The 22,503-nt window shown below is 36.9% G+C and overlaps 3 protein-coding genes across 3 annotated transcripts; 1 reads left to right on the top strand and 2 right to left on the bottom strand.

Annotated features, from left to right (window-relative positions):
- Positions 1-5,348: 5,348 nt before the first annotated feature.
- LOC116164393 (protein PTCD3 homolog, mitochondrial) lies at positions 5,349-8,092 on the bottom strand. The gene is made up of 7 exons (XM_031478570.1): positions 7,975-8,092; positions 7,338-7,925; positions 6,857-7,290; positions 6,590-6,809; positions 5,858-6,202; positions 5,628-5,814; positions 5,349-5,566 (listed from the first exon to the last, which is right to left on the bottom strand). The coding sequence occupies exons 1-7, from the start codon at positions 8,004-8,006 to the stop codon at positions 5,408-5,410; spliced, it is 1,965 nt and encodes a 654-aa protein (XP_031334430.1). The 5' UTR covers positions 8,007-8,092; the 3' UTR covers positions 5,349-5,407.
- Positions 8,093-10,815: 2,723 nt separating this feature from the next.
- Positions 10,816-12,138, top strand: LOC116163675 (transcriptional adapter 1-like). Its single transcript, XM_031477739.1, has 2 exons — positions 10,816-11,360; positions 11,412-12,138. The coding sequence occupies exons 1-2, from the start codon at positions 10,896-10,898 to the stop codon at positions 11,805-11,807; spliced, it is 861 nt and encodes a 286-aa protein (XP_031333599.1). The 5' UTR covers positions 10,816-10,895; the 3' UTR covers positions 11,808-12,138.
- A 5,454-nt stretch (positions 12,139-17,592) lies between these two features.
- LOC116164394 (larval/pupal cuticle protein H1C-like) lies at positions 17,593-18,712 on the bottom strand. The gene is made up of 2 exons (XM_031478571.1): positions 18,441-18,712; positions 17,593-18,381 (listed from the first exon to the last, which is right to left on the bottom strand). The coding sequence occupies exons 1-2, from the start codon at positions 18,447-18,449 to the stop codon at positions 17,671-17,673; spliced, it is 720 nt and encodes a 239-aa protein (XP_031334431.1). The 5' UTR covers positions 18,450-18,712; the 3' UTR covers positions 17,593-17,670.
- Positions 18,713-22,503: the final 3,791 nt, after the last annotated feature.

Raw genomic sequence — 22,503 nt, 5'->3', positions numbered from 1 at the left:
TTCTGTCGTTTCGAACTACTTCTAGGGGAATGGTCCTAGAGTCCTGGAATTTTTTTGCAGTAGGTAGCCTATACCTTGAAGGTGTGCCAGGCGGCAATCAAATTTCGCTGTCTAAAAGCCCCCCCTCCCCTCACAAATTATTTCCTGAGATGCTGTTTTTGAAAGTAAAACGTGCATAACTTTCACATTCGACAACCAATTGGTCTCAGATTTGGTATACGCATGCCTTTAGTGGTGCCAAGTTAAACTTTTAGAAAAGAGATCAGTGAGCGAAAGGGCCTGAGTGGTTAAAAATTAATTTTATCTCTCATTATATTCTACAATTAAAGTTCTCAACGAAAGGCATTAATTTCTACCAACCATAGCCCTCCTCTTCGCGACCTCTTGTCGTAATCGGGTATATTCCCCTATACCTCAAGTAGTAGGTATGAATATACAGTAGTGAGTTACCATGGCTGTTAAAGTTTGGCCGCCCATCGAATATTGTTTATTGGGGTCCTCTAATCAAATTTGGAAGGGATGCCGGTGGATCCACCGGTAACTTCCGGTTTCATGACGTCATAAAGTTCGCAATTTCGCTAATTAGGCAAAATGCTTCTATCTCAGTAACCACTTGTCTGATTTTCATGATCTTGGGCTCATTGGAAAGATATTAAAATAAGACAGAAGTTTTATGAGAAGTCCGAATCGCTTTCGCGAACGGTTTTCGCGAAATTTTGTAAAGTTTGAAAAATTCGCGAATTATTTTTTTTCTTTGTGACACAGGTAAAACGTTATTAAAACTTGTAACTTACGAATAAACATTTTTATAACCTGTTTCACCTACGGTTTTTCGCAAAATTTGAAAAAAATTCCTTTTTTATTTGAATATCTAATAATCCCGGCCAATAAAAATTGCTTCCATTATACTTACCGAGATGTAATCCGTTTTTATAGTACATCAGCCACCCATATAATAGTTTAGGTATATAATGTTTAAAAAATGGACTGCTAATAAAATAATATGCAAGAAAATACAGTGATAAGGAAATATTAATGTAGATTAGAAATATTGCAACAATAAGTTCTGTACAAATAGTAAATTGTACCTCACAGGTCCCTTATTCCCTAACCGTATTGTATCACACCAGTGTAATATTTTGTTCTCCAACCACCTGAATAAGACGCTGTTTTGTCACACTTTTTGGTGCAAAAAATGGGCGATTTCGGGAGTCGTCGATATCACCATGGTAACTATCCAAAAAGTAGGTAGGTACTTTTCGGACTAGTCCAAAAAGTAAAAATTTGATTGCTTGGGAATTTGTTGTCCATATGGGAAGAAGCCTTCGATCTTTCTTTTGCCAGCCATGTTCAAGTGCATCTGGATCTGGCGCGCTAATTTCTGCTTTGAAAGCCGATACCCAAATGCTTGCCTAATAGATTCCTCGTCTGCAGTTTAGAAGTATAGCGCATTTTTGGTCGGAGGAATCATTTCTGGATTCTGGTTTCGTTGGTAAACAGGCATTAACTTTCGTAGTCCATTAATTATATCCGCTCCACCTCCATAGATCTTTTAATCTTTATACAAAGTGATTCCAACGCCGTAAATTCGGCAGACTCTACCTCAAGTACCGTAAATGTAAATGGTTTTCCTAAAAGTGGAATCATCGCCTGTGTATTCGTTTTGGCGCACTTCCCCATGTGGTATAGCACGTTCTTTTTTATCTACCTCTCAAAGATGATGTAGTGTAGAGTCACATCCTGTTATAGTGACAAAGAGAGGTAGAGCAATGCAATGATTTGGGCCGAGGACACAATTTTTTCGATATCCGCCATAAATTTTCGGTTAGTTCCTGATCCAATATCAATGAAGATTTTTCAGATATACCGTCGAAGCGTAAAAATTGATGAACCAAAATAACTACGACATTGGCATCACACGTTCGTACGCGTACTGTTTTTTCTCCTTCGGTCAATGCATGTATATCACATGCAAGACGATTTTCGTATCAGCCTCCTTGTGGTCAATCGTATCCAACATCTCTTTCCCAGGTCCGACCTACTTCACAAATTCGCCATGTGTGATGATAGACCACAATTCGAAAGCTGAAAGCTTGAAATCGCTATTTCGTTTAAATACTTAAACAACTCAATTTTGAAGGCACCGAAATGGAGACCAACACTTCGGAATTCGAATATTTGGGCCAATCTTCAGTCGAACACCGCTGCCATGATCGTTTCTTGTCTTTCCTTTAATATAATATTCCTCGGAATATTCCTAGTATGAGTCCCACACTTTGTGTAGTCTGCTTGCTTTCCTCAAGCTCATTGTCAATATATTTTAAAAATGTTCCAAAACCCACTCGTGGGTACCTATTGCCGCGTAACACAAAGTATTGAAAGCACACAAAATGTATCGAATCTGCATATTGAAATACGTCCACGTCCAGAGAAAGAGAGGAGTTAAATAAGTAAAATAGTTTGAAAGAAATATTACCATACATAAGAAAGTTGGCTATGAGCAGTCTGTGCAGTCACTGCGCATGCCCACATAATTTTTACTATGTGCGAAATGTTTGCCTTTGCTAGAAGTATCTGTGGTTAAAATTTCAAAGAAATATCTCCATAAATATGAAAGTTAGCATTGCGCAGTCTGCGCAAAATATGGAGTTAAATGAAACTGATCGAAATGGGCAAATATAGACCATAACAGCTATCAATTAGCGAAAACTCGAAGTCTCTAGGTGGCCCAGGGGCCGAGGTCTCGATGGAACGGACGGGTGGACGGACGGACGGAAACACGAGCACATAAGCTTTGCCTCAACTTCGTTGTGTTACACTAAAAAACATCTGTTACCGTATTCCTTAAAAGCTGAAGCACCCCGAGGAAGCAGAGCGCAAAGTGAATGAGAGCACCTCCATCTACAATAACTGCATCGTACACAGAAGGAAGATCTGTCACATCATCGGGAGGCTGTATAGCAATAACCTCTTTATGTGAACAATCTAGAATTCTAGAATATCTGACTTCTTTAGGGGTAGGTACATTTTTTCAGAAGAACTAGGGAAGGGGTAAATTCTTGCACTTCATGTGCGAAAAACTCATCGATGTGTGGCTACGTACATACATCTTGCCTAGAACAGGCGCAGTTTCTCTTAACATTCCAATTTTTTGTGGCTGTGTTCTCTTCCGCTTTGGTGCTTGGAACAGATGGAAGATATTTTTCTTTATAGAAACATCAATTGCTTTAGTCCCATCGATGATGACCTCCTTTACGTAAGTTTTGTATTGAATCATCCCATAAATTGAGAAAGAAGGGATGTTGGTAATCTTTTTAAATCCCAAACGTGAATGGGAATTGGTTTAAAAGAGAAAGAAGTAGGTTATAATAATGTTTTGCGTAAGTTACAAATAAGTAGGTACCTATTAATAACGTTTTACCTGTGAAAAAAATAATTCGTGAATTTTTCAAATTTTAGCAAATTTTGCGAAAACCGTTCGCGGAACGCGATTTGCACTTCTCATAAGTTTTATTTTAATATCTTTCCAATGAGCCCAAGGTCATGAAAATCAGACAAGTGGTTACTGAGATAGAAGCGTTTTTCCGAATTAGCGAAGTTTATGACGTCATCAAACCGGAAGTTACCGGTGGATCCACCGGCATTCCTTCCAAATTTGATTAGAGGACCCCAATAAACAATATTCGAGGGGCGACCAAACTTTAACAGCCCTGGTAACTCACTTGGGTTTTTAACATTGTATTCATACCTAGGTACTACAGAACGGATTGTCGGAAGAGGGTACTCACAAAGGGCCATTGAGACGTCTGCAAGAAATATAGGTAGGTAGGTACTTGTTTAGAACATTGTCATGTTTTCAACCAAAATTTTTAGGTTGAGAACCAGGTATAAAGAAACGGAAAAAAGTGAAAACTTGACAACTCCATTGGTTACACCGAACGACATTCGACGAAATTGCTAAAGGTTTCCGAGTGCTTTGAAAGCGGCGTATTGTAATTCTTCGTATAAGATTGAGATTTTATGGTAAACACCTTTGCAGATCGATTGCACTAAATATGCGATAATTCGACACATATGTTGGATACTAATTCTTCCATATTTGGAAGAAGCGTATACCTATATTTATTGTCTGCGAATAATGAATGCAGAGGAGCGGAAAAAAGGCAGAGAAGTAAGCTTTCTCCGCCTCATCCATTTCTCTGCTCCTAGCAACGAAACGATACCTACTTCGCTGTTTGAATGGGGATTTAGGGTAATTCAACCGGATAAACAGGGTTGGTAGATTTTGCTATGGTTACAATTATTGCCACAATTGTTTCTATGGTGATTTCTATCAAACCGGTTGACTAGGAGTTTACAGTATAGTTGAGTTCCGTAGTTCTAATTTAATAAGCGTGTAGGTACCTGAAACCATAAAACATTTTTTTGGACAGTAAAAGTTTATTTAAAAATAATGGCTGATTAGCAAAAAAATAATGAACATGTGCGGTTTTAAGGGTTTATTCAAAACGATATGATTGTAGCGGGCTCTGTGACGTAATGAGCCCGACCAATCAGCTCCTAGAACCATTCAATTGACATACGACTTGGCAACATTGAACTATATACTCTGTAGAGTCATTGAATAAAAACACTATAAGAAGCCTAACGCTTATGGAAGAAAGCGCGACAAATCTCACAAATCCCCTTGCACCCGCATTGGTTGTGACCACCGAACTCTCTTTGCGGTAAATAGGAGGAAAGCAAATTCTCATTCTTCTCAGTTCAAGAATCGACTCTATTGACAGTGTTCCCATTATATTCTCAGTTCAAACTCTGTCGCGCTTTATTTCCACGGGGTTAGGCTTCTTATAGTGTTTTTATTCAATGGTAGAGTATATAGTTCAATGCTTGGCAATTGCAGGACAATGTCATCTGTCACAGCTCACAGGCATTTGTCATTCACTTTCGCTTTAGATGCAGTTAACCATTGCCTAATAAAGGCCATGCAGTTAACATGCCTGTTAAAACGTCAAATCCGACAAACGTCAGACCCTCGCACAAGGTTGCCGGCTCACTTCTACGTGATTGGTTGTAGGTTTGTGACGTATTTAGACTGAAGCGTTTCAAATTCGGTCTAAAAACGCAGCTTTTCACTAATTTATTTTGGGTTTATTTTACTCGTAAATAAAAATTGAGAACACACGGGTCTTTTTTAATGTACTTTGTAGATCAGAAATAAAAAATGAAGAAATGTGTCGGTTGCAACTAATTTGAGATATCCATGTGTGTACATTGGTGCTAATGGACAATTAGAAAACTGCGCATGATGAATGTGGCTTCTGTAATCTGTAGAGAAATAAAACAAGGATCTATAATTTTTTATAAAAAGGATTAGTAATTTCAACTATTATACATAAACTAGGTACTATACTTCGGTGACCGAATTTTCTGTCAAAACAGCCTGCCCAACTAGACTTGAAATTCTCTGTAGGTGTGTTTCATCCAGTGTTAGGTGCTTAATTAAAGAGGCTGCTAATTCCGATGCTTGCTCAAATCCACTATCAACCGCATATTGAAGACAGTCCTACACCAAATTCCCAATGGTTAAAGAATTCAATAAGGTATAGGTAGGTACAATTACTTACAATTCCACTTGAAGGTCGTTTCTGTTGAATGCAGTGATCCACATACAGTTTCAATGTCTCAAACTGAGGAACTCCCAAGACACTTTGTTGATTGTTTTCTAATTTGTCCATAACTTTGGATGCCTTTTCGAAATCGTTATTTCTCAACGTTAAAGTCATAATTTTACCTAGCATGTCTCCGGTAAAGCTAAAACTTCTGTTACAATATAATAAGGTTACAAAACCCACACCTTAACACTTTCGTTCTGTGTTCCTGTTGATACTCGACCTTGCTCCAAATATCCCACGCAACGTTCGACAATTTCTCTACTATTTGAGCTTCTCTATTACCATTATTGATCATTATGTTCAAGATTAAGGTTAAGATATTTTCACGATTCGCGTGATCGAAGATTACTATGTCCGACCACAATCTTGGCAAGTAATTAATCGCATCATTTGCTTCGACATATTTCAGTATGTCCAACATAACGCTTGGTTCTGGTACGTAGATATTGGGGACAAGCTTTTGGTATACATTTTCCATGAAATCTTCTAAGGGCTCAGTTTTGCATAGCAGTGTTATATAATGACGACTAAATTGGGGATAAATAAAGATAAATAAACATGCAGTCTGTAAATATAAATAAATAATACACAGTGCATTCCAGATAAGAGGATCACCTCTTTTATTTGGTGCGATAGGAAAAATTTGTCAAATATAATTTTATATGTATAAAAAATGGAGAAATTCGTAATTTAATATTTAGAAAACTTATGACATCTAGCAATGCCCTGTGCCATACCACGCAGAAAAAACCTACATCAACTTGTTCAATGTTTCGTTTTTAAGATTTCTTTGTGCGCGATTCAATCTACCCGTGTAACACAACAGACACCACGCATCCTGACAGCACACGGTATGCTCGATTTCATAAATTTTCTAAATATTGAATCTTCTCTATTTTTTACTTCTTACTTACTAATAAATTGATTCTTTATATGAATCTCCAATAAGGTCATAATTGTTGTGTAGATGCAATAAATTATCAACTTGTTTGGCTAATTCCTTGTCGCAAAGATGATGATGACAAACATCCATGGCAGTGACAAAAAAGAATGTGTCTCTGCTATCACGAATTTTGAATTCCTTACCATTTAATTCCGCCATTATGTTTCTTAAAATCGGGCTCACTGGGCCACCTATAGATTTTCGTAGAAACACAAATATCGCAAAGAATTGACCTTACGTTCTTTACAAAACGATATCAACACATAATACCAAGAGGCCAAGGAAGGTTCGATTCCTAACGCTCTAAATTCCGACAAAGTCCTTAACACGTGTTGTTTCACAACCTTCCCGGTACCCATCGTACTTAGTATTTTAAGAACACTGTTCAGTGTTCCCAGATTCGGTTTCACTTTCGCCATCGACATCAAGGAAAGCGTCTCGAGTATAAACTTCCACCTGTGGTCATAACCTTCTTTGAGAAAATCGGAAACAGAAATGATGGCATTAAATGTATCAGCTGATAGAACGAGCCCTTTGTTCTGTGCCTCTTCGAATAATTGAGCGGATCGATCAATTTGCCCGTATTTTGCCATACCCTGTATGATAGCAGAGTATGCCTCCGCACCGGGATTCTCAAAGCTTATGAAAACTTCTTCGGCGAAACTACCATCTCTACAAGTTACATGTAAGCGTACAAACTAATTGCAATCAAATCATACTTCCAGGTTTTCCTTTGTCTCTCTTTTCCTCGAGCGGATTGCTTGAACCAACGCTCTTCAATGAATTCTTCGCCAAGAGGTTCCTCGCAATTATAGAAGCATATCAGTTCGAGTAATTGCTGTAACGTACCATGTGAAATATCCACATTTTTGTTTTTTAAAAGTTTATATATTAAAGTCGAATCTGCTACTTGCACATCTTTAATTGCGTTAATTAAATCCTCTTCGCAAACATCCGAGTTTTCAGTGTAAATCTTAGGGGGAACGAACGCCTTAATCATCGGTTCGGCTTCCCTATGCTGAAATAAGTCCGCGTTTTCCTTACGAACCCAATGGGCAGCTTTACGGCCTGCTTCTTGAGCCATTGCGAATGTTCGTTTACCTAAATTGGACATTGGCGTGAGATAGGGATCGTCGTGATACTTGTAGTGGGCTGCTGTGTAATCCCGTTGTACTGTGCTCTCCAAAGCCTGCAAAATATCTGTTGGTCCTCTGTGTATTCTATTTGGTATCTGAATTTGGTGTTCGACATCGGTGCAGTAGCACGACGTAAGTATTGTTTTAGGTGCTGCGATACGTGCAATGGATCTACAAATACGTTAATAAAAAGGTCGGTAGAAAAAGGTCTTTCTCTTACAGTTTTGAAGTAATTACTTTAACAAAACTCATTTTTAAATTTAGGAAAAATAAACTATTCTCCTAACCTAACTTTACTATTTAATTTGAGGTTAGGTACTGAATACTGTCGGTAAATCAGTAGTCACCAACGGGAGTTTGTGATGTGACGTTGCCAAATCTATAGTCAGTAAGATGTTCTACATAAATCATAATAATGTACGAAATGAATTATTCCCACTAAAAAAAATTGCTTACAATTGTGTTTCATGGACAACCGCAAATTTTAAAGTTTATATCGTTCCCAATAATGTGTAATATGAAGTTCACCTGCGTCTCCTTTCAACATATTGCAGGAAATATGATATCGGTTTGCGTGCAATAGATTTGTATGCAATGATTGCGTAATCTGATTTGTGGTTTAAAAGAATTCACGAGCATTCAAAATCAAAATAAATTAAACAAAAGATTAATTTAAAATTAATTGACGATTTCGCACTTGGGATTTGGCAATTACGTTAAAACTTATACAAACACAGCTCTTAGATGCGCCTAGGCTTATTTTTTTCGGAGTGGTCAACAAAGCTACAAAGGGATTGAAGATTCTGGAAAAACTTAATAAGTAAACCTAGAAGGTTTTCAAATAATATTAAAAGTTCTATTAAAAACCAATTGAAAGCGTATTTGGTCGTGTAATGCTTTTCGAAGATGCTTTGAACACTTAAGATGCTCTGGGAAGTACTATATAACCCATAAGTATAAGACAATTTGTAAGTTCATATAACCTTGTAGGTGCTTTTCCGGTCTCTATCGCTCGCCATTCTAGAGCTTACTATAACTTTCATAAAGTTTTTCGTATATTTTCCAGAGCTTTTATACATTTTCAAAATCTTTTAGGCATCTCCTAAGGTCTCGTGGGTCCTTCTAGAAAATCAAGGGAGTTATCTAGTTCAGAAAGTTCTAGCTCCTTTCTAGAGCTTTCTTAAAGTGTATAAGATCACTTTCAAAGCGTTTGCATGGATCTATAACGTTAATTTAGAGCACTCTACGTCCCTCCCTGAGCATGTCAGGTTTTTTCCAAAGACCACTAACAAACTTTTCTAGACCATTTCTAAAGCACTCTACGTGTGTATTTACGTCCTTTCTAGGAGTATTTTTGCTCAGTTTTCTTTTGGATTTTAGGCCTACTCAGCTCTGGAAAAGGCAAAGAAACGTCTAGAAACGAGGTAAGAACGTGTTAAATCACGTTTGGTTTCGAGCGATAGGTTGTTACCAAAGAGTACCCACTCTTCGTGATGAGCTACCCATACGGTTAGACAACACATCTTACAGTACGACAATGCACTGTATATAGTGGGCGTGAACAGTTCCTCGACTTCGAATGTCCAACTGCTGGAACAGTTCTTTCAGTGGCGTATTTACGGGGAGGGATGAAGGGGATGTGTTAGGTATTAAGGTAATACTTCGCTATCCGCTCCGCCCACTTTAAAATAAAGGCGGAAAATATATGTAGGTATATATAGAGAGCAATTTTGGTTTTGGTTAAAGTCTAAAGTCACTAAAATCTAAATATTCTGTAGTATTCAGTATTCACTATTCAGTGAGTGATCAGTGATGGCAGTCAACGATTTGGCTATTCGCCATCGATCGGCAATTCGCTACATTGATGCCCAAAATAACAAATAGGTATCAGGTACTTAGTACTGCTACTGAGGTGAGGTACCTGCGCCCTGCCTTTCACGAAATGACGAAAATAAGAATTTTAAATTTTAAAAACGGGAATTTTTTTGCCCATAACTTTTGATTGAGACGTCTAATCGAAAAAGTATGAATCGTTTTGGATTCTACGCACCCAAATTAATAAGAAAAAGTTTTTTCCCGAGAAATTTTGGTGCAGTCGATTTTTGGTAAAAAAGGAAGGTAATAACCTGTACCGGAACCGGAAACGGTTGCATATGAGCTTAGGAACCGGAACTGGTATTCAAGAAATTATGATAACTGGAACCTATACCGTCAATGTTGATGCCAAACAACCGGTATTTTTCGCTTCTCTCTCTCTCTCTTGTAGGTAGGAAAAAACGCTGCAATTTGTGAAACGGAAATCCGTTTTATATTGTTCTCATCAAATTTTGTCCTGAAGTATTGGTGTTAAAACTGCTCTTAGGTTTAACGTTAGTGGTTGCTGGTTATTGTAATTCTTGATGAAATATTATATGTAAAATGGGTATGGTTAAATGTAGGTCGGTGTTTAAGTGTAAAATTTGCCCTACTGCGATTCAGGTGACAAAAAACTAATGCCGAAAATAAAGCTAATCGAATCAATAACAGTAAGTGGGCTGAAGAATATGTGTGAAGAACCGAACGCAATCGTTGAAACTACTGCTGAAGAAAAAGAACGCCGAAAAAGACCGGTAGTAGAAAGAGGTGAACAAACGCGAAAGCTAAAAAGAAGTTTTAATTAAACCTAACAAACCTGTTTATGCAAGATAATAATGTACTTGAAAATTGAGTACCTATTATTTATTTTCCTATAATATTTCTTTTTATTGATATTGGACCTCTAGAATCGGAACCGATACTGGAACCCTTAAAAAAATACAGCCAAAGTAGTGCAGAACGGAATCTATAATTTATGAGTTCCAACGCCTGATGAAAATTCGCTGATATCGATGGGGGTGTAGGCGACCACTATGCCAAGTCCCATGATTTTTACTATAAAATGTTCTCGTTTACCAATTCCAGCCAGTCGTTCTGATTAATAAGAAAAAAGAACACCATTACAGCCCAGAAACTGGGTTAATAAATCGTACAGGTGTAATCCAGCCTTAATAAGTAAATGGCAACAGCCTATATCCACAATTACTTTGGCGCACGTTTAGCCACAGCCATAACCTTAAATTTAATATAAACAAAATACAAATTGGCCTTTCTTCTTCTTGTAAAATGAACGATCTAAATCAAGCTCGAAAGTTGTTAGAGCAATCTCTGGGCGATGACCTGAAGAAGCAGTACTTTAGTTTACTAAAGCAATGGTTCCTCTTTAGCAATTCCATAACAAAATTGCAGTTTGATACCGCCGTACGTAACTTAATGACCACCAAGGAACAACTCCATCAACATAACGATTTTATGTTAGCATTATACGGAAAGATTAATAATACAAGGGCGAAAAGCACCAGATCCACTTACGATAAGGGATGCTTTGAAATTGCAGACTCTATTGAATATTTACTACCTCCAAGCCCAACTTTTATGTTACGACCCGAAGTAGAAAATCGAAGTGCGGCTGCTGAACTTTTTCTACCCGATAGTGGTTTTATTGCCAGCAGAATTGCGGTTCAAGCTTGGGAGAATGGACTGGAAGGTGCTGAAGAGGGTGTTACCGACATTATTGTCCAGGCTTGTCAGGTAATTAGTTTCTTTCGTTCGCATTTACAAAGCTAATATGCACATTTGCAGACATTCATTAAGAATATAATAATGGCAATGGTTACGCGTAAACGGGGTTACAAAGTACGTGACAGTAGGTTTCAGTATGGTTTTGGCACACCGATTCCAGATCCATTCATTAGAAATACAAATCATATCATTGATACAACGCAAGAATGCAAAGTAGAAGTTGGAACTGATGACGATTGCTTTATCCCAGCAAATAAACCGTCTTTGGAAGCTGCCGAGCAGCAAGCTGCATTTTCCTATTCGTGCGGCTCCAAAAGCCAATCTGATGGAAAACTTACATTACAGTTGTTGTACGATACTCTTAGAGAGGATCCGAATATTATAGGCTATCATTCTGTTAATAGTATAAATTTGTTTAGGATAGGTTTAATGTTGGAGGACTCTAGAAATGATTAATGATTATTTTTTGTTATATGTGATTTTATTATATTTTAAAAGCACACTTTGTGTAATATAATAATAGTATTTGGGGGTGCAGCCATGCATAAAAGTGAATAGGAAGGAGTTAAGTCTGGGAAGTTTTCTATTCCTTTACCAAGATGTACATATTTTCAACAACTTGCATCACATATTCTAAACAGTAAATACAAAGAATTGATAGATTCATGTGAAAATGATAGTAAGTATATGTTGTAGTAGGTACTTACAATAATCTAAGAATAAACAGTAGAATTAGATCTATTAATGTCTGTTTTTGTTAAAATCATTAATATGAATACAAACAATTTCCAGGAATGATTTTTTATTTCATTTAGACTCTTAAGATGTGTAACGGCAATGTACTAAGTACAGCCCTGACATACCTAATCAATGCGTTATAAACTAGTTAGCGCCAGGATGATGGTTCCCATTGACACCGCGGTTTTGATAAGCAACTTTAATATTGCATTTGCATAGATAGAATGGAAAAGTACTCAATCGTCTGGTAGCTGGGCGTTGCTTGGTCAATGAGAGAAATTTTTCACATTAGTTGGTTTTTTGGACGATCTTGAACCACGGAAAAGGGGAAGGGTGTGTGTTTAGAGCGTGTATTTGGAGGAGACCAAGAAGATTTGTCCAAATCCGCGTCGGAAAAATAAAGTTTGAAAATCTTCGTTTTTGGGGTTGAACCAAGAAGGTTGCCCAAAAGCGCGTGTCAGAAAAATAAACTTTTAAACCGCGTGTTGAACCAATCTCTTACTCTTACACAAAATCTTCCAAAAATTATCACACGGGTGTCCGAAAAAAGCGATGTTTCGTAAACAGTAAACAAAATTTTAAATCCCGCGTGTTGTAGGTACAAACATTGACTTTATGTAAAGTTAATGGTACCAAAAACGCCAAAATTTATCAAACCGCATGTCGGAAAAATAAATCAGAAATTCGAATTGGACGTTTTGATCGCGGGATTAGGTGTATCTAAAATTCGAGCACTTCTGTTTTCAAATTAGATTCATATCATAGGGTGATATCGACAGAAAAAATCATAATTTTAGTTTATAGTTGGGTACAATTGGGGTAGATGCATTTATGAGAATTCCCCAAAAGTTGAGGTGAACTCGGGTAGAGGGAGCGGGTTAAATATTAGATATTAAATTATCACTTTTCAATCACATAGTTGCTATTACCTATATATCTCTGAAACAATCAACTATCTTTTATAACCGTTCCACTCCCATTTAACCATATAAAAGAGCGTTTCGAAGATATAGGCAAATATCTTTAATTTTTGATAAAAAATCTCGTAAAAAATACTCTTTCTCTTGGTAGACATAGGGCAAACTTAACGACTTTTAGTAACTGGTTAAAAGGAATGCTTACTTGAAATGCTTAAATATTTCAACCCATTTCATGTCCACAGTGAGTTTTTGATTCTCCCATTGTCCCAATTTTTCTCCAGAGATGTAATTTTAAAGGAAAGCGAATAAAGCGTTTTCGGCAATGTTTAGAAATGAAAGGCAAATGATGCTTGAATCGTATCACATTCCAAATTTCTATCTAGCTCTATCCAGCCCAAGCACTAGGTAACTTCTGAAAGCTTGAGATCTTTATGGTTCGATGCATCAGAAAAGACTAATACGTACTTATTAACGGGACCGACAAGAAATCCAAATTCCAACTTTTTAGAGACAAATTATCCAAATCCAAATAAAGCGACAAAATATCCAACCAATTTGGAAACTCCGATTTGGATATCTTGTCTGTGGCGCGACAAGATATCCAAATAGCGAATTTTTTTTAGACAAGAAATCCAAATTTTTTGGACAAAATATCCAAAAAGTTCGGAAATTTTTTGACAAGATATCCAAACTTTTTTAGACAAGAAATCCAAATTTTATTCAAGCCCTTTAATGAACCTTGTGCAGTACGAAACATTTCAGTTTCAGTGTTAACGCACGCCATAGCATTTATTCATACAGCGTCAAAGAATTAGTGCCTACCTTGTAATAAATGAGTTATTATTAAACTACACTACACTATTAAACGCTGTATAAAAACTTACTGAATGCTAATTGCTATGCCGTGTTTTAGCACTGAAACTGAAATGCTGATACGGAATTTTTCGTACCACACAAGGTTCATGCCTGATTAAAACTATAATTAATAAGTACTTTTAAAGCAAAGCACTTTGACAAGCACAAAGCTCTCACGCTGAAATAACTGCTGTTAAAAACGTATAGGTAATGATCAAATACAAGAAAAAGCGGCGTACCTTTATCCATTCGAAAATTGGATATCTTAGTTGAAAACTTTCCAAACTTTTTGGATTTCTTGTCTAAAAAAGTTAGGATATCCTGTCAAAAAATTTCCGAACCTTTTGGATATTTTGTCCAAAAATTTGGATTTCTTGTCTAAAAAAATTCGATATTTGGATATCTTGTCGCGCCACCGACAAGATTTTCAAATCGGAGTTTCCAAATTGGTTGGATATTTTGTCGCTTTATTTAGATTTGGATAATTTGTCGATAAAAATTGGATATCTTGACGAAAACAATCCAAATTATTATAAAAACAAGAAATTTGGAAGATGAAAAGAAATTATGTGAATAATATGAAAAAGCTCAATTTAATGGATGAAGTCTTCCTGAAAAAGCCAGTAAAATACATAAGATCCCTTTTACAAGATCGAGAATACATTAATTGGACTAAATTGACACATAAAGGTAGAGCTGTAATCCTTTTTAAGGACTACCCCATAGCGAATAATATTCTAGATCGCTCTAGGCTTTCTTCTTCAGAATTAAAAGACGCAATAAAAATGATTGGTAATGTCGCTCCAGTAAGAGCGCTTCCAGGCAGATCAAAGGACTTAGGACGACACCCGGTGTCGACACTGTTACGACACTGAGACATTCATATATCTGAAACTTTGCCTCATCTCCTTGGGTCCTGTTCATTCGGTGAACGTTTACGAAATCATCGCCATCATACTGTGCGTACTATGATAGCTGACGCTTCATGGTCTAAATATTTAACCGTCTATACGAGGAGGTAGTTTGTACCGCGAATTCGGGGCAGAAGGGTTGACATATTGGTTATTGATAAAAAGAAGAATGTCGGTTGGATTATCGATCCCACTGCTAGATTCGTAGTTGACGAACACCAAGCAATTAACGTAAATTTAGAAAAACAAAAGATTTATGGTTCAACAACGACCTTCTTCAAAGAATTCTTATGGATTAAAAAAAGTTGATATCATAGGACTACTTGTTGGTGCTCGCGGAACAACTACCACTTTTTTCAAAGAATTTTCCCACATTTTTGGATTACCATCAAAATTGTTAAAATTAATAGCAATAACTACTATAAAAGATTCCATTTACATTTTAAGAAATCATTTATATAATTAATTTGTTTGGTTTTTTTTCATGTTCAAATTTGTATTGTATCCTTTGTTTCACAGCAACCCAGAATGTTGGGAATGTGTAAAAATATACACTAACACGAGTAGAGGACCACCGAAGACTAGTTGGCTATTCTCAATCTCAAAGCCACGTAACCGACTCACGTGAAGCGCATTACTACATTACTACACATCATGTGACGTTTCTAAAATGTTGCGATTGCAATTACAGTTCTAAAGCAATAATCAACCCCCCCTCCACCCCCCTCAAAAAAGTTCTCGATAAATCTTAGAAAGGGTAACAAAGCAACAATGTTTAAAAAATGGAGGGTCTTTGTTTCAAAAGTGAGCTTCTGAATAGATCAGATCATCACTAGTTCAAAAATCCTTGATGGTAAGTCATTAAAGTAATTCCGCGAACAATTCATGCAAAAACCTTGGCAAATGTTCTGAAGTAAAAAGTACCTGCTTAGGATAGTTCAACTGCAACTAGGTCCAAATCAGGAGAAATAAATTCCAAAGTGTTCAAGTCTCCAGGTTTCTGGGAAGCAGTCAAAGCGTGTCCCTTACCGAGTGCATTTAGACCAGATGAATTATGTTTCGTTTTGAGAAAAGAGTCTTCTTATTTTACTAAAAAAAACAGCAAAACATATTTTCACAACTGACTTGAGCACAGCCCTTCCAGAGTACGTTGATGGCTGGTGGACCGAATCGTCTATCCCGCTACTTCCACGGCGTATATGGGCGGCTAGCATAGCCTCATTGCAATCGTTTTTTGACGTGCTATGACGGTCCATTTTTTTGCCCTTTTTTTAGCTGATGATGACGTAAAGTGTCGGTTGTTTTGACTGTAATGTTTACCCCCTCCCCCCCTTGTTCTAAAGTTAGAAGTTTGACAAAGTGCATATTTTTAAGTATCAGTCCTAGAAACAAAATTAAAAAACGTAATTAGGAAATTTAATTCTCTGCAACATTGAGAAAAACTCGAAAATGCACCGAAACGTCCAGCCGGGATGTACCTAAGTACTAGAGTTTATACAAATATGGAATATTCTGTTAAAATTGACTATTTTTAAATATTATTGGTGAAGAGGGAATTGAAATATAATAATTTTAGATTGGATGAAGAAGCTGAATGCAAGGATTTCTTTAACTTCCCTCCTTTGAAAATAAAATCGAGTTTATTTTATACGATATGAAATTTTATACAAATTCTATAAAATTACTTACCTACTGAAAATTTTCCATTTTATTATCTTTTCTCTGACACGTGATTTCAAAATTTTTTGTAACCAATCAAACACCTAAGTTACCGTAAAATGTTTGATATCTATATTGACGGCGATTCCAAAGTAGGTACATTTCCATTTTGCAGGTTTTCTATTAATGATTTTCCCTACAAATTTATAATTGCCCAAAGTATTTTAGTGGCCACTGTATTAAATTAGTTATCACTAACTGAATATTAAATATAAATACCGAATATAGCACAATTTTTACACACCATTTCTTTCACCTAAAATTGGAGAGATTCACTTGAATTGAAATCCCACGATAAATTATATTTCACGGATAAATTAGTTATTTAAATTGCGACCTGACCTATGTACGAAAACCCCTGGCGATTCATCCCCATAGGAATTCATTCCCATGAGTTTTCGTATCCAGGCCATTCCATACCCTGACGTTACAAACAATATCTCTTTACGATACCTATGTGAATTTATCGGATGAATTTGTTTGTTTTGCATCTCAATAGGTTTGTCAACATTTCAAAACAAATCGACAATATGTCATACATTTCTTAAAATAGTATATTAGCCAATCTATAAGACGTATGGTAACAGTAGCTGTAATTGGATTTAATTTTTTTGAATTTTCTCGAAATTTCGCTGTAAATTTGAGGTATTTTGAGTTCAAGGATAGATCAGTATAGCTTTGCATATTATGGAATTGGTGAATGTCATTTATCGTGGGATTTAAATTAAAGAGAATCTCTTATCTGATTCAACAAATCCGCTATTACAAAAAAAGGCCTTATTTAGCTAACCAATGCACAAAAAATAAGCGATCCATGGACATGTTTATGACAAAAACCTGCAGGCAAGGAGCATTTGCACCAAACAGTTTGTAAAGGTCTTGCCGGAAGTTCTTCAGTATTCATAAAGTTCAAGAAAACAAAGGTTAATTGCAGATTCGTTGGGTAGAGGCCCCAGTAGCGCTAGGTTCACGATAATTTTGTTATTTAATGACAGTAGAAGAAATTGGCAACATCTTATAGTACTTCTGCACAAGGGATTCCCACAGAACATTAATGCGTTACTGACATACCTATTTCTTAGGACATGAAAGAGAATAAAAATCATCATCACGCATCTATTTTTTAATTTACATTCATAAATAAATATTTACAGTCGTTCATCGGGTTTTGATTTCTTACCAGGCATAATGAGCACCAAGACCACTGAAAGAGGCATGAGAAACAACAGCGGCGGGCGAGTAAGCTACTGCGGCAGTTTTGGCGATGACTGGTGCGTGAGCGGCATAGGTTGCAACTGGAGCAGCATGATGAGCGTAGGCGAGGGGAGCGGCGTGAGCGTAAGTTGCAACTGGTGCTACAGCTAGAGCATCGTTGGTGATGCGGGTATCGTATTTGCGTACGCTGGAGAAAGCGCTGTCTACGGCTTTAGAGTAGTGAGACACGGCCTGGTTTCCTCCATAAGAACGGATCACACTTTGTTGGGTTGCGCCGATAGCGGGTGCGTGGACTGCTACTGGGGCGGCGTGGTAGGCTGCCACTGGGGCGGCGTGATAGGCTGCTACTGGGGCGGCGTGATAGGCAGCCACTGGTGCAGCGTGGACGGCGGCAACTGGTGCAGCATGAACGGCGGCTGAATGGTAAGCTGCTACTGGAGCGGCGTGAACGGCGGCGACTGGGGCAGCATGGACGGCAGCGTGAACTGGAGCGGCATGGACGTCGGCATGAGTTTGATGAATGTACGAGCTGCTAACTGCAGGTGCAGAAGAATAATGCGCCACGGGAGCGGCAGCTGCGTATGTAGCAACTGGGGCGGCGTGATAAGCGGCGGGTGCCGAATACAAATGTCCGGCCCTTGCAATGGCAATACAAGCGGCAAAGATGATAACCTAAAATACGAAATAAATATATTTCAGCTATCGGGGGTGAAGACCATTTAATACACTACCTTGTACATTCTGAGGATTGAAATGATAGGTGAGCTCGATAAGAAACCAAATCACAAAACTGATTCTTTACTCGAAGTTTCGGCGATTTTATACTCGATCATGTATCGTTGCAAAATGTATGGTTGATGTTGGTCCACTTTCGTTTTCATTGAAGGTCTGGGTTAGGGCGGCTAAGTTGACTGTTGCAAAAATGCCAATATCGCTGCCGGCAGCACCCAGACCGATCGTTAAGTGCAGTAAACTGGTTGTTCTAAATTTTTCCATTATGACCTCATCTCAAAGTGTTCATGCGGATTTTAATGTCGAGTGTCTAATTCTTTGTAATAAATTACAATTAAATATTAGAGTCACCGTAGGCTTATTTTCTTTACGATCACTTCATAAATATTAATTACCTATACAACACGTACATGCTGGGGTTAGTTTATCTATTCAGTCTGGTTTCATTGTATATATGCGTTACGCAATTTTTATTACATGATCGGTATGACTTAAACACGAAACGATTATATGTCTCGAATTTGGGTTCATGTAGTATTCATTATTTTAACACCCATATACACTGACTTTGATGAATCGATTGTTTAAAATTATTAATTAGGAAGGCTGTATTTAATTCAGCCACAGTATGTCTCGTTTGCAAACGAAAATTAGCATTAGTAGATAGATCATTACATTACATATTATACGATTAGTCCCATTAAATCAGACACTATCATAAGATACTGATGTAACGAAAGATAGAGAGAATTTCGAGGGTACCTACATATACTAGCATAGTGAATAGAATACTATGCTACTAGTAGAGGGTAAACCTAATTGGTGTAGTATAATAAGAGGTGCTAAAGCACGTGAGATCCATCTAAAAACAACTAAGGAAGGTTTGAATAAATTTCTCATTTTCATTTTCAACAATTTCCTTTAATTTCACATATATGAACTGATATGTAAAATTGGGAATATTCTCCCATCACTTCGATTTTGTGGAAATTGCGTGCCAATATTTCTCCCGAATTACACAAGGGTTATAAGCTTTTATGGTTTTTGAGTTATTTAAGTATTCAAAGTAGTACTTAGCTTATTTATAGACAAAGACCTTCTATGAAGAATTAGGGTTTGGACACACTTTCAGAGAATCTTCGATTGCTTTCCAAACCCTCATAAAACATTTTCTATAAAACGTTAATTATTTATTCATGACAGATTTTTTAATATTCTGCAGATTTTTTAGAGCTTGAATAGAAGAAATCCTGCAGAGATTCTTCCTGAAACCTGCGAGATTCCAAAACTATTCAGAGATTCTGTCCATATTTTTAAAGATGCCATTTTGAAATTCTGTAGACACACTCTAAAACAAATACTAAGAACCACAAAGAAAGAGTTTTTTGTATAGTCTTTTAGGGGTGTGTTTGTACACATATTCTATAGAAAGGAGGTCCTTCAGGAATGTTAAAATGACTGAGCGTGAATCTTTTATACAAAATCCCGAGAACGGTTACACAATGCAAAAAATAAATAACTTACATTTATTGATGAGTTAAATTTTTTTCTAATTGATAGTTGATTGTCTTCTTTTAAAACATAGCCGAAATTCAGAAAACTTGATGGTGAAATGTCTTGTGCAATACAATCAGACCTTTTGTACCACCTGGTAAACTTGACTGCTCGTTAAAAGTGAACTTCGAATATTTCAACTTGAATCAGGTTTCTAGCAATTTCTTAGCTTAAACTCAATGGATTAATGTTCCGCAGTATGGAAATGTAAAAAAGTACCCTTATAACTTAGGGTTTTAACAGATAACAAAAGCACTAATTAATTGTCTTTAACCTTTTTACCGGTTGCCACTTTATTCAAAATCTGGGTAGCGTCTCGTATAAACAAAATCGGTGCACAAATTTGATTGATAAACTGTTTTTTAACATAACTAGCCACTCCAATTATAATGTAATGAAATGTTTTGCAATTTAACCACAATGCCTTCGTAGTGACAATTTATTTTTACGCGCATACGCTACTCCATTAAAACAACGAAACAAAATCTTTTGGCTTACCCTTTAAAAGGTAACATTTCGCACTATTCATGATCAGTATTCTATTAGTCAGTTTTGAGTCCACTATCAATGAGATCTTGTCGAAGGCTACCACATTTCCTGTGTACCACTTCCGACGTCCTGCGCACCCACAATTCGCGTTTGAAGTTTTGGCTCTACCATCAGTAAGATCTTGTCGGGAGCAACTATATTCCCTTTGTCGGTACCCACCTCAGACGTCCCGTTCACCCGCAATTCGCAATTTGGTGGATTTCGCTAAAAAAAAAACCATAAAATAGTACTCAATTTGTGGGTACTTCTCATAGCTCGAGCTGCTCAAGTTTACGAGACCTTTCCAACGACACCAATTTTAAAACAATCGGACCAAAATTGTAGAAGAAAAAACTGAAAAATCTCCACGTTTGTATAACATGCTCGGAGATGGCGCCCAGGTGTCGCCGACCGCACATCATCTAGCCCCGTCTCTAAAGTTGTTAATTACACAGCCACGGTAGGTACATTTACATTCCTCGTCTTTCTATAAGCGTTCTTCCACGGACCCGCATTTCCTGCCACCCAGCCGGCACACTGTAGCGTTTCGACTTTTATCTAGTTGAACACTCGTTGTTATCTTAACGCGTTTCATTTTCCCTCATATTAGTTCCGTTCTCTTTCTCTATAAAGCGGTACACGTATAAAAATTCCCTATACCGGCAATTTTGTAGTATAATTAACAAAAAAATCTTTAATGCCTAAAGTGACTACGTGTTAAAACGATCAAGGCGAAAGAATCGGGTGGGGGTAATGTGGAATCGTGATTGTGGCAGCAGGAACGGGACAATGGGACAAGAGGCAGGCGTGGAGAAATGGACCAATGGAGGAATATAGAAGATTGGATTCGTCTGTGGTCTGCAGAATAAGACAATATAATAAACATTGCCTAAAATTAGAGACAAGTCATCAATAGACAGCCATTGTATACAGGGTGTCCCATTTTCGACACTTTTGAGGGCATCTCCGTGATAAAAAAAGTAATACAGGCGTCATGTGTTCTTTTTGGGTGAAATAAAATGGTAAAGTGAAAATTACAAAATATTCATTCGTTTAAGAGATACGGGGGAAAATCAAAAAATTGTCAATTCCGAAATGACCCTATCTTTTCTTAGTTAAAAAATATAGAAAAATGTTTGTCATAAATCTTTCTTTATAATTATTGCTGAATAATTCTCTCTTACCAAAATAATTATACGGAGCTATGGAAAAAAGTGTTGGAACCTAACCACATTATTTTAATGGCGCATACTATATATTTTAATCTAAAGAAATAGCATATTCAATTTTCTTCTCAAAAATATAACAAATTGAATATTGATTCAAGAATATTTTGGAATTTTTTGTATTCCTTTGAATCATTTGAAGCTTTATGAATGTTTTTTGAATCAGTTGGATCGTTTTTGAATATCATTCCTTGTGTGACAAGGAAATGCTACGGAAATATGTAGACTACTGGAAAGCAAAACGCAAGATAATCAAACAAGGTAGGAAGATGGACGCATACTAACATAATTGACGTAGGTTAAGGAATAATATCAGTGACATAAATAGCACTATAATGAAATTTTTGTAATAATAGTTATTTATGCATCAAGGGCATTAAGGCGATATTTATGCCGAGGGCGACAGAGACCGAGGGCCTCCGGCCCGAGGGATTATAAGTCGCCCGAGGGTTAAATATTGAGTAATGCCTGAGGTGCATACAACATTTTATTTTTCATCGTTCCAAAGAATGCATTTCCAATATACAAATTTCATGATTATTGTTTGCCCAACATTCAAGTGCTTCATACAGATCAAGTTGCATCTTTTTTATGACATAATATAACTCCGTCAATCAACTTGACAGGCCATTTGAGGGCATAATAAGATGACAATCCATTATGCCCTCTCATTATGCCCTTGGGCGTAATAGACTGCTTCATGTATCACATATAACAGATATAATTGACATATAATAGGCAAATGAAAAATAAA

This window comes from Photinus pyralis, unplaced genomic scaffold (genome assembly GCF_008802855.1).
Source record: "Photinus pyralis isolate 1611_PpyrPB1 unplaced genomic scaffold, Ppyr1.3 Ppyr1.4_LG2, whole genome shotgun sequence".
Classification (NCBI taxonomy): Eukaryota; Metazoa; Arthropoda; class Insecta; order Coleoptera; family Lampyridae; genus Photinus; species Photinus pyralis.
Note: the sequence above shows the minus strand (reverse complement) of the source record. Positions and strands in the feature narration are given on the sequence as shown.

Excerpts from the sequence above, each read along its gene's own strand:
- LOC116164393 (XM_031478570.1), bottom strand. The coding sequence starts at position 8,006 with ATGAGTTTTGTTAAAGTAATTACTTCAAAACT. Across the intron at positions 7,291-7,337 it reads AGACAAAGGAAAACCTGGAA|AGATGGTAGTTTCGCCGAAG; the intron begins GTATGATTTGAT and ends TGTAACTTGTAG. Across the intron at positions 5,815-5,857 it reads CACAGAACGAAAGTGTTAAG|CTTTACCGGAGACATGCTAG; the intron begins GTGTGGGTTTTG and ends CAGAAGTTTTAG.
- LOC116163675 (XM_031477739.1), top strand. The coding sequence starts at position 10,896 with ATGAACGATCTAAATCAAGCTCGAAAGTTGTTAGAGCAATCTCTGGGC. Across the intron at positions 11,361-11,411 it reads TTATTGTCCAGGCTTGTCAG|ACATTCATTAAGAATATAAT; the intron begins GTAATTAGTTTC and ends GCACATTTGCAG.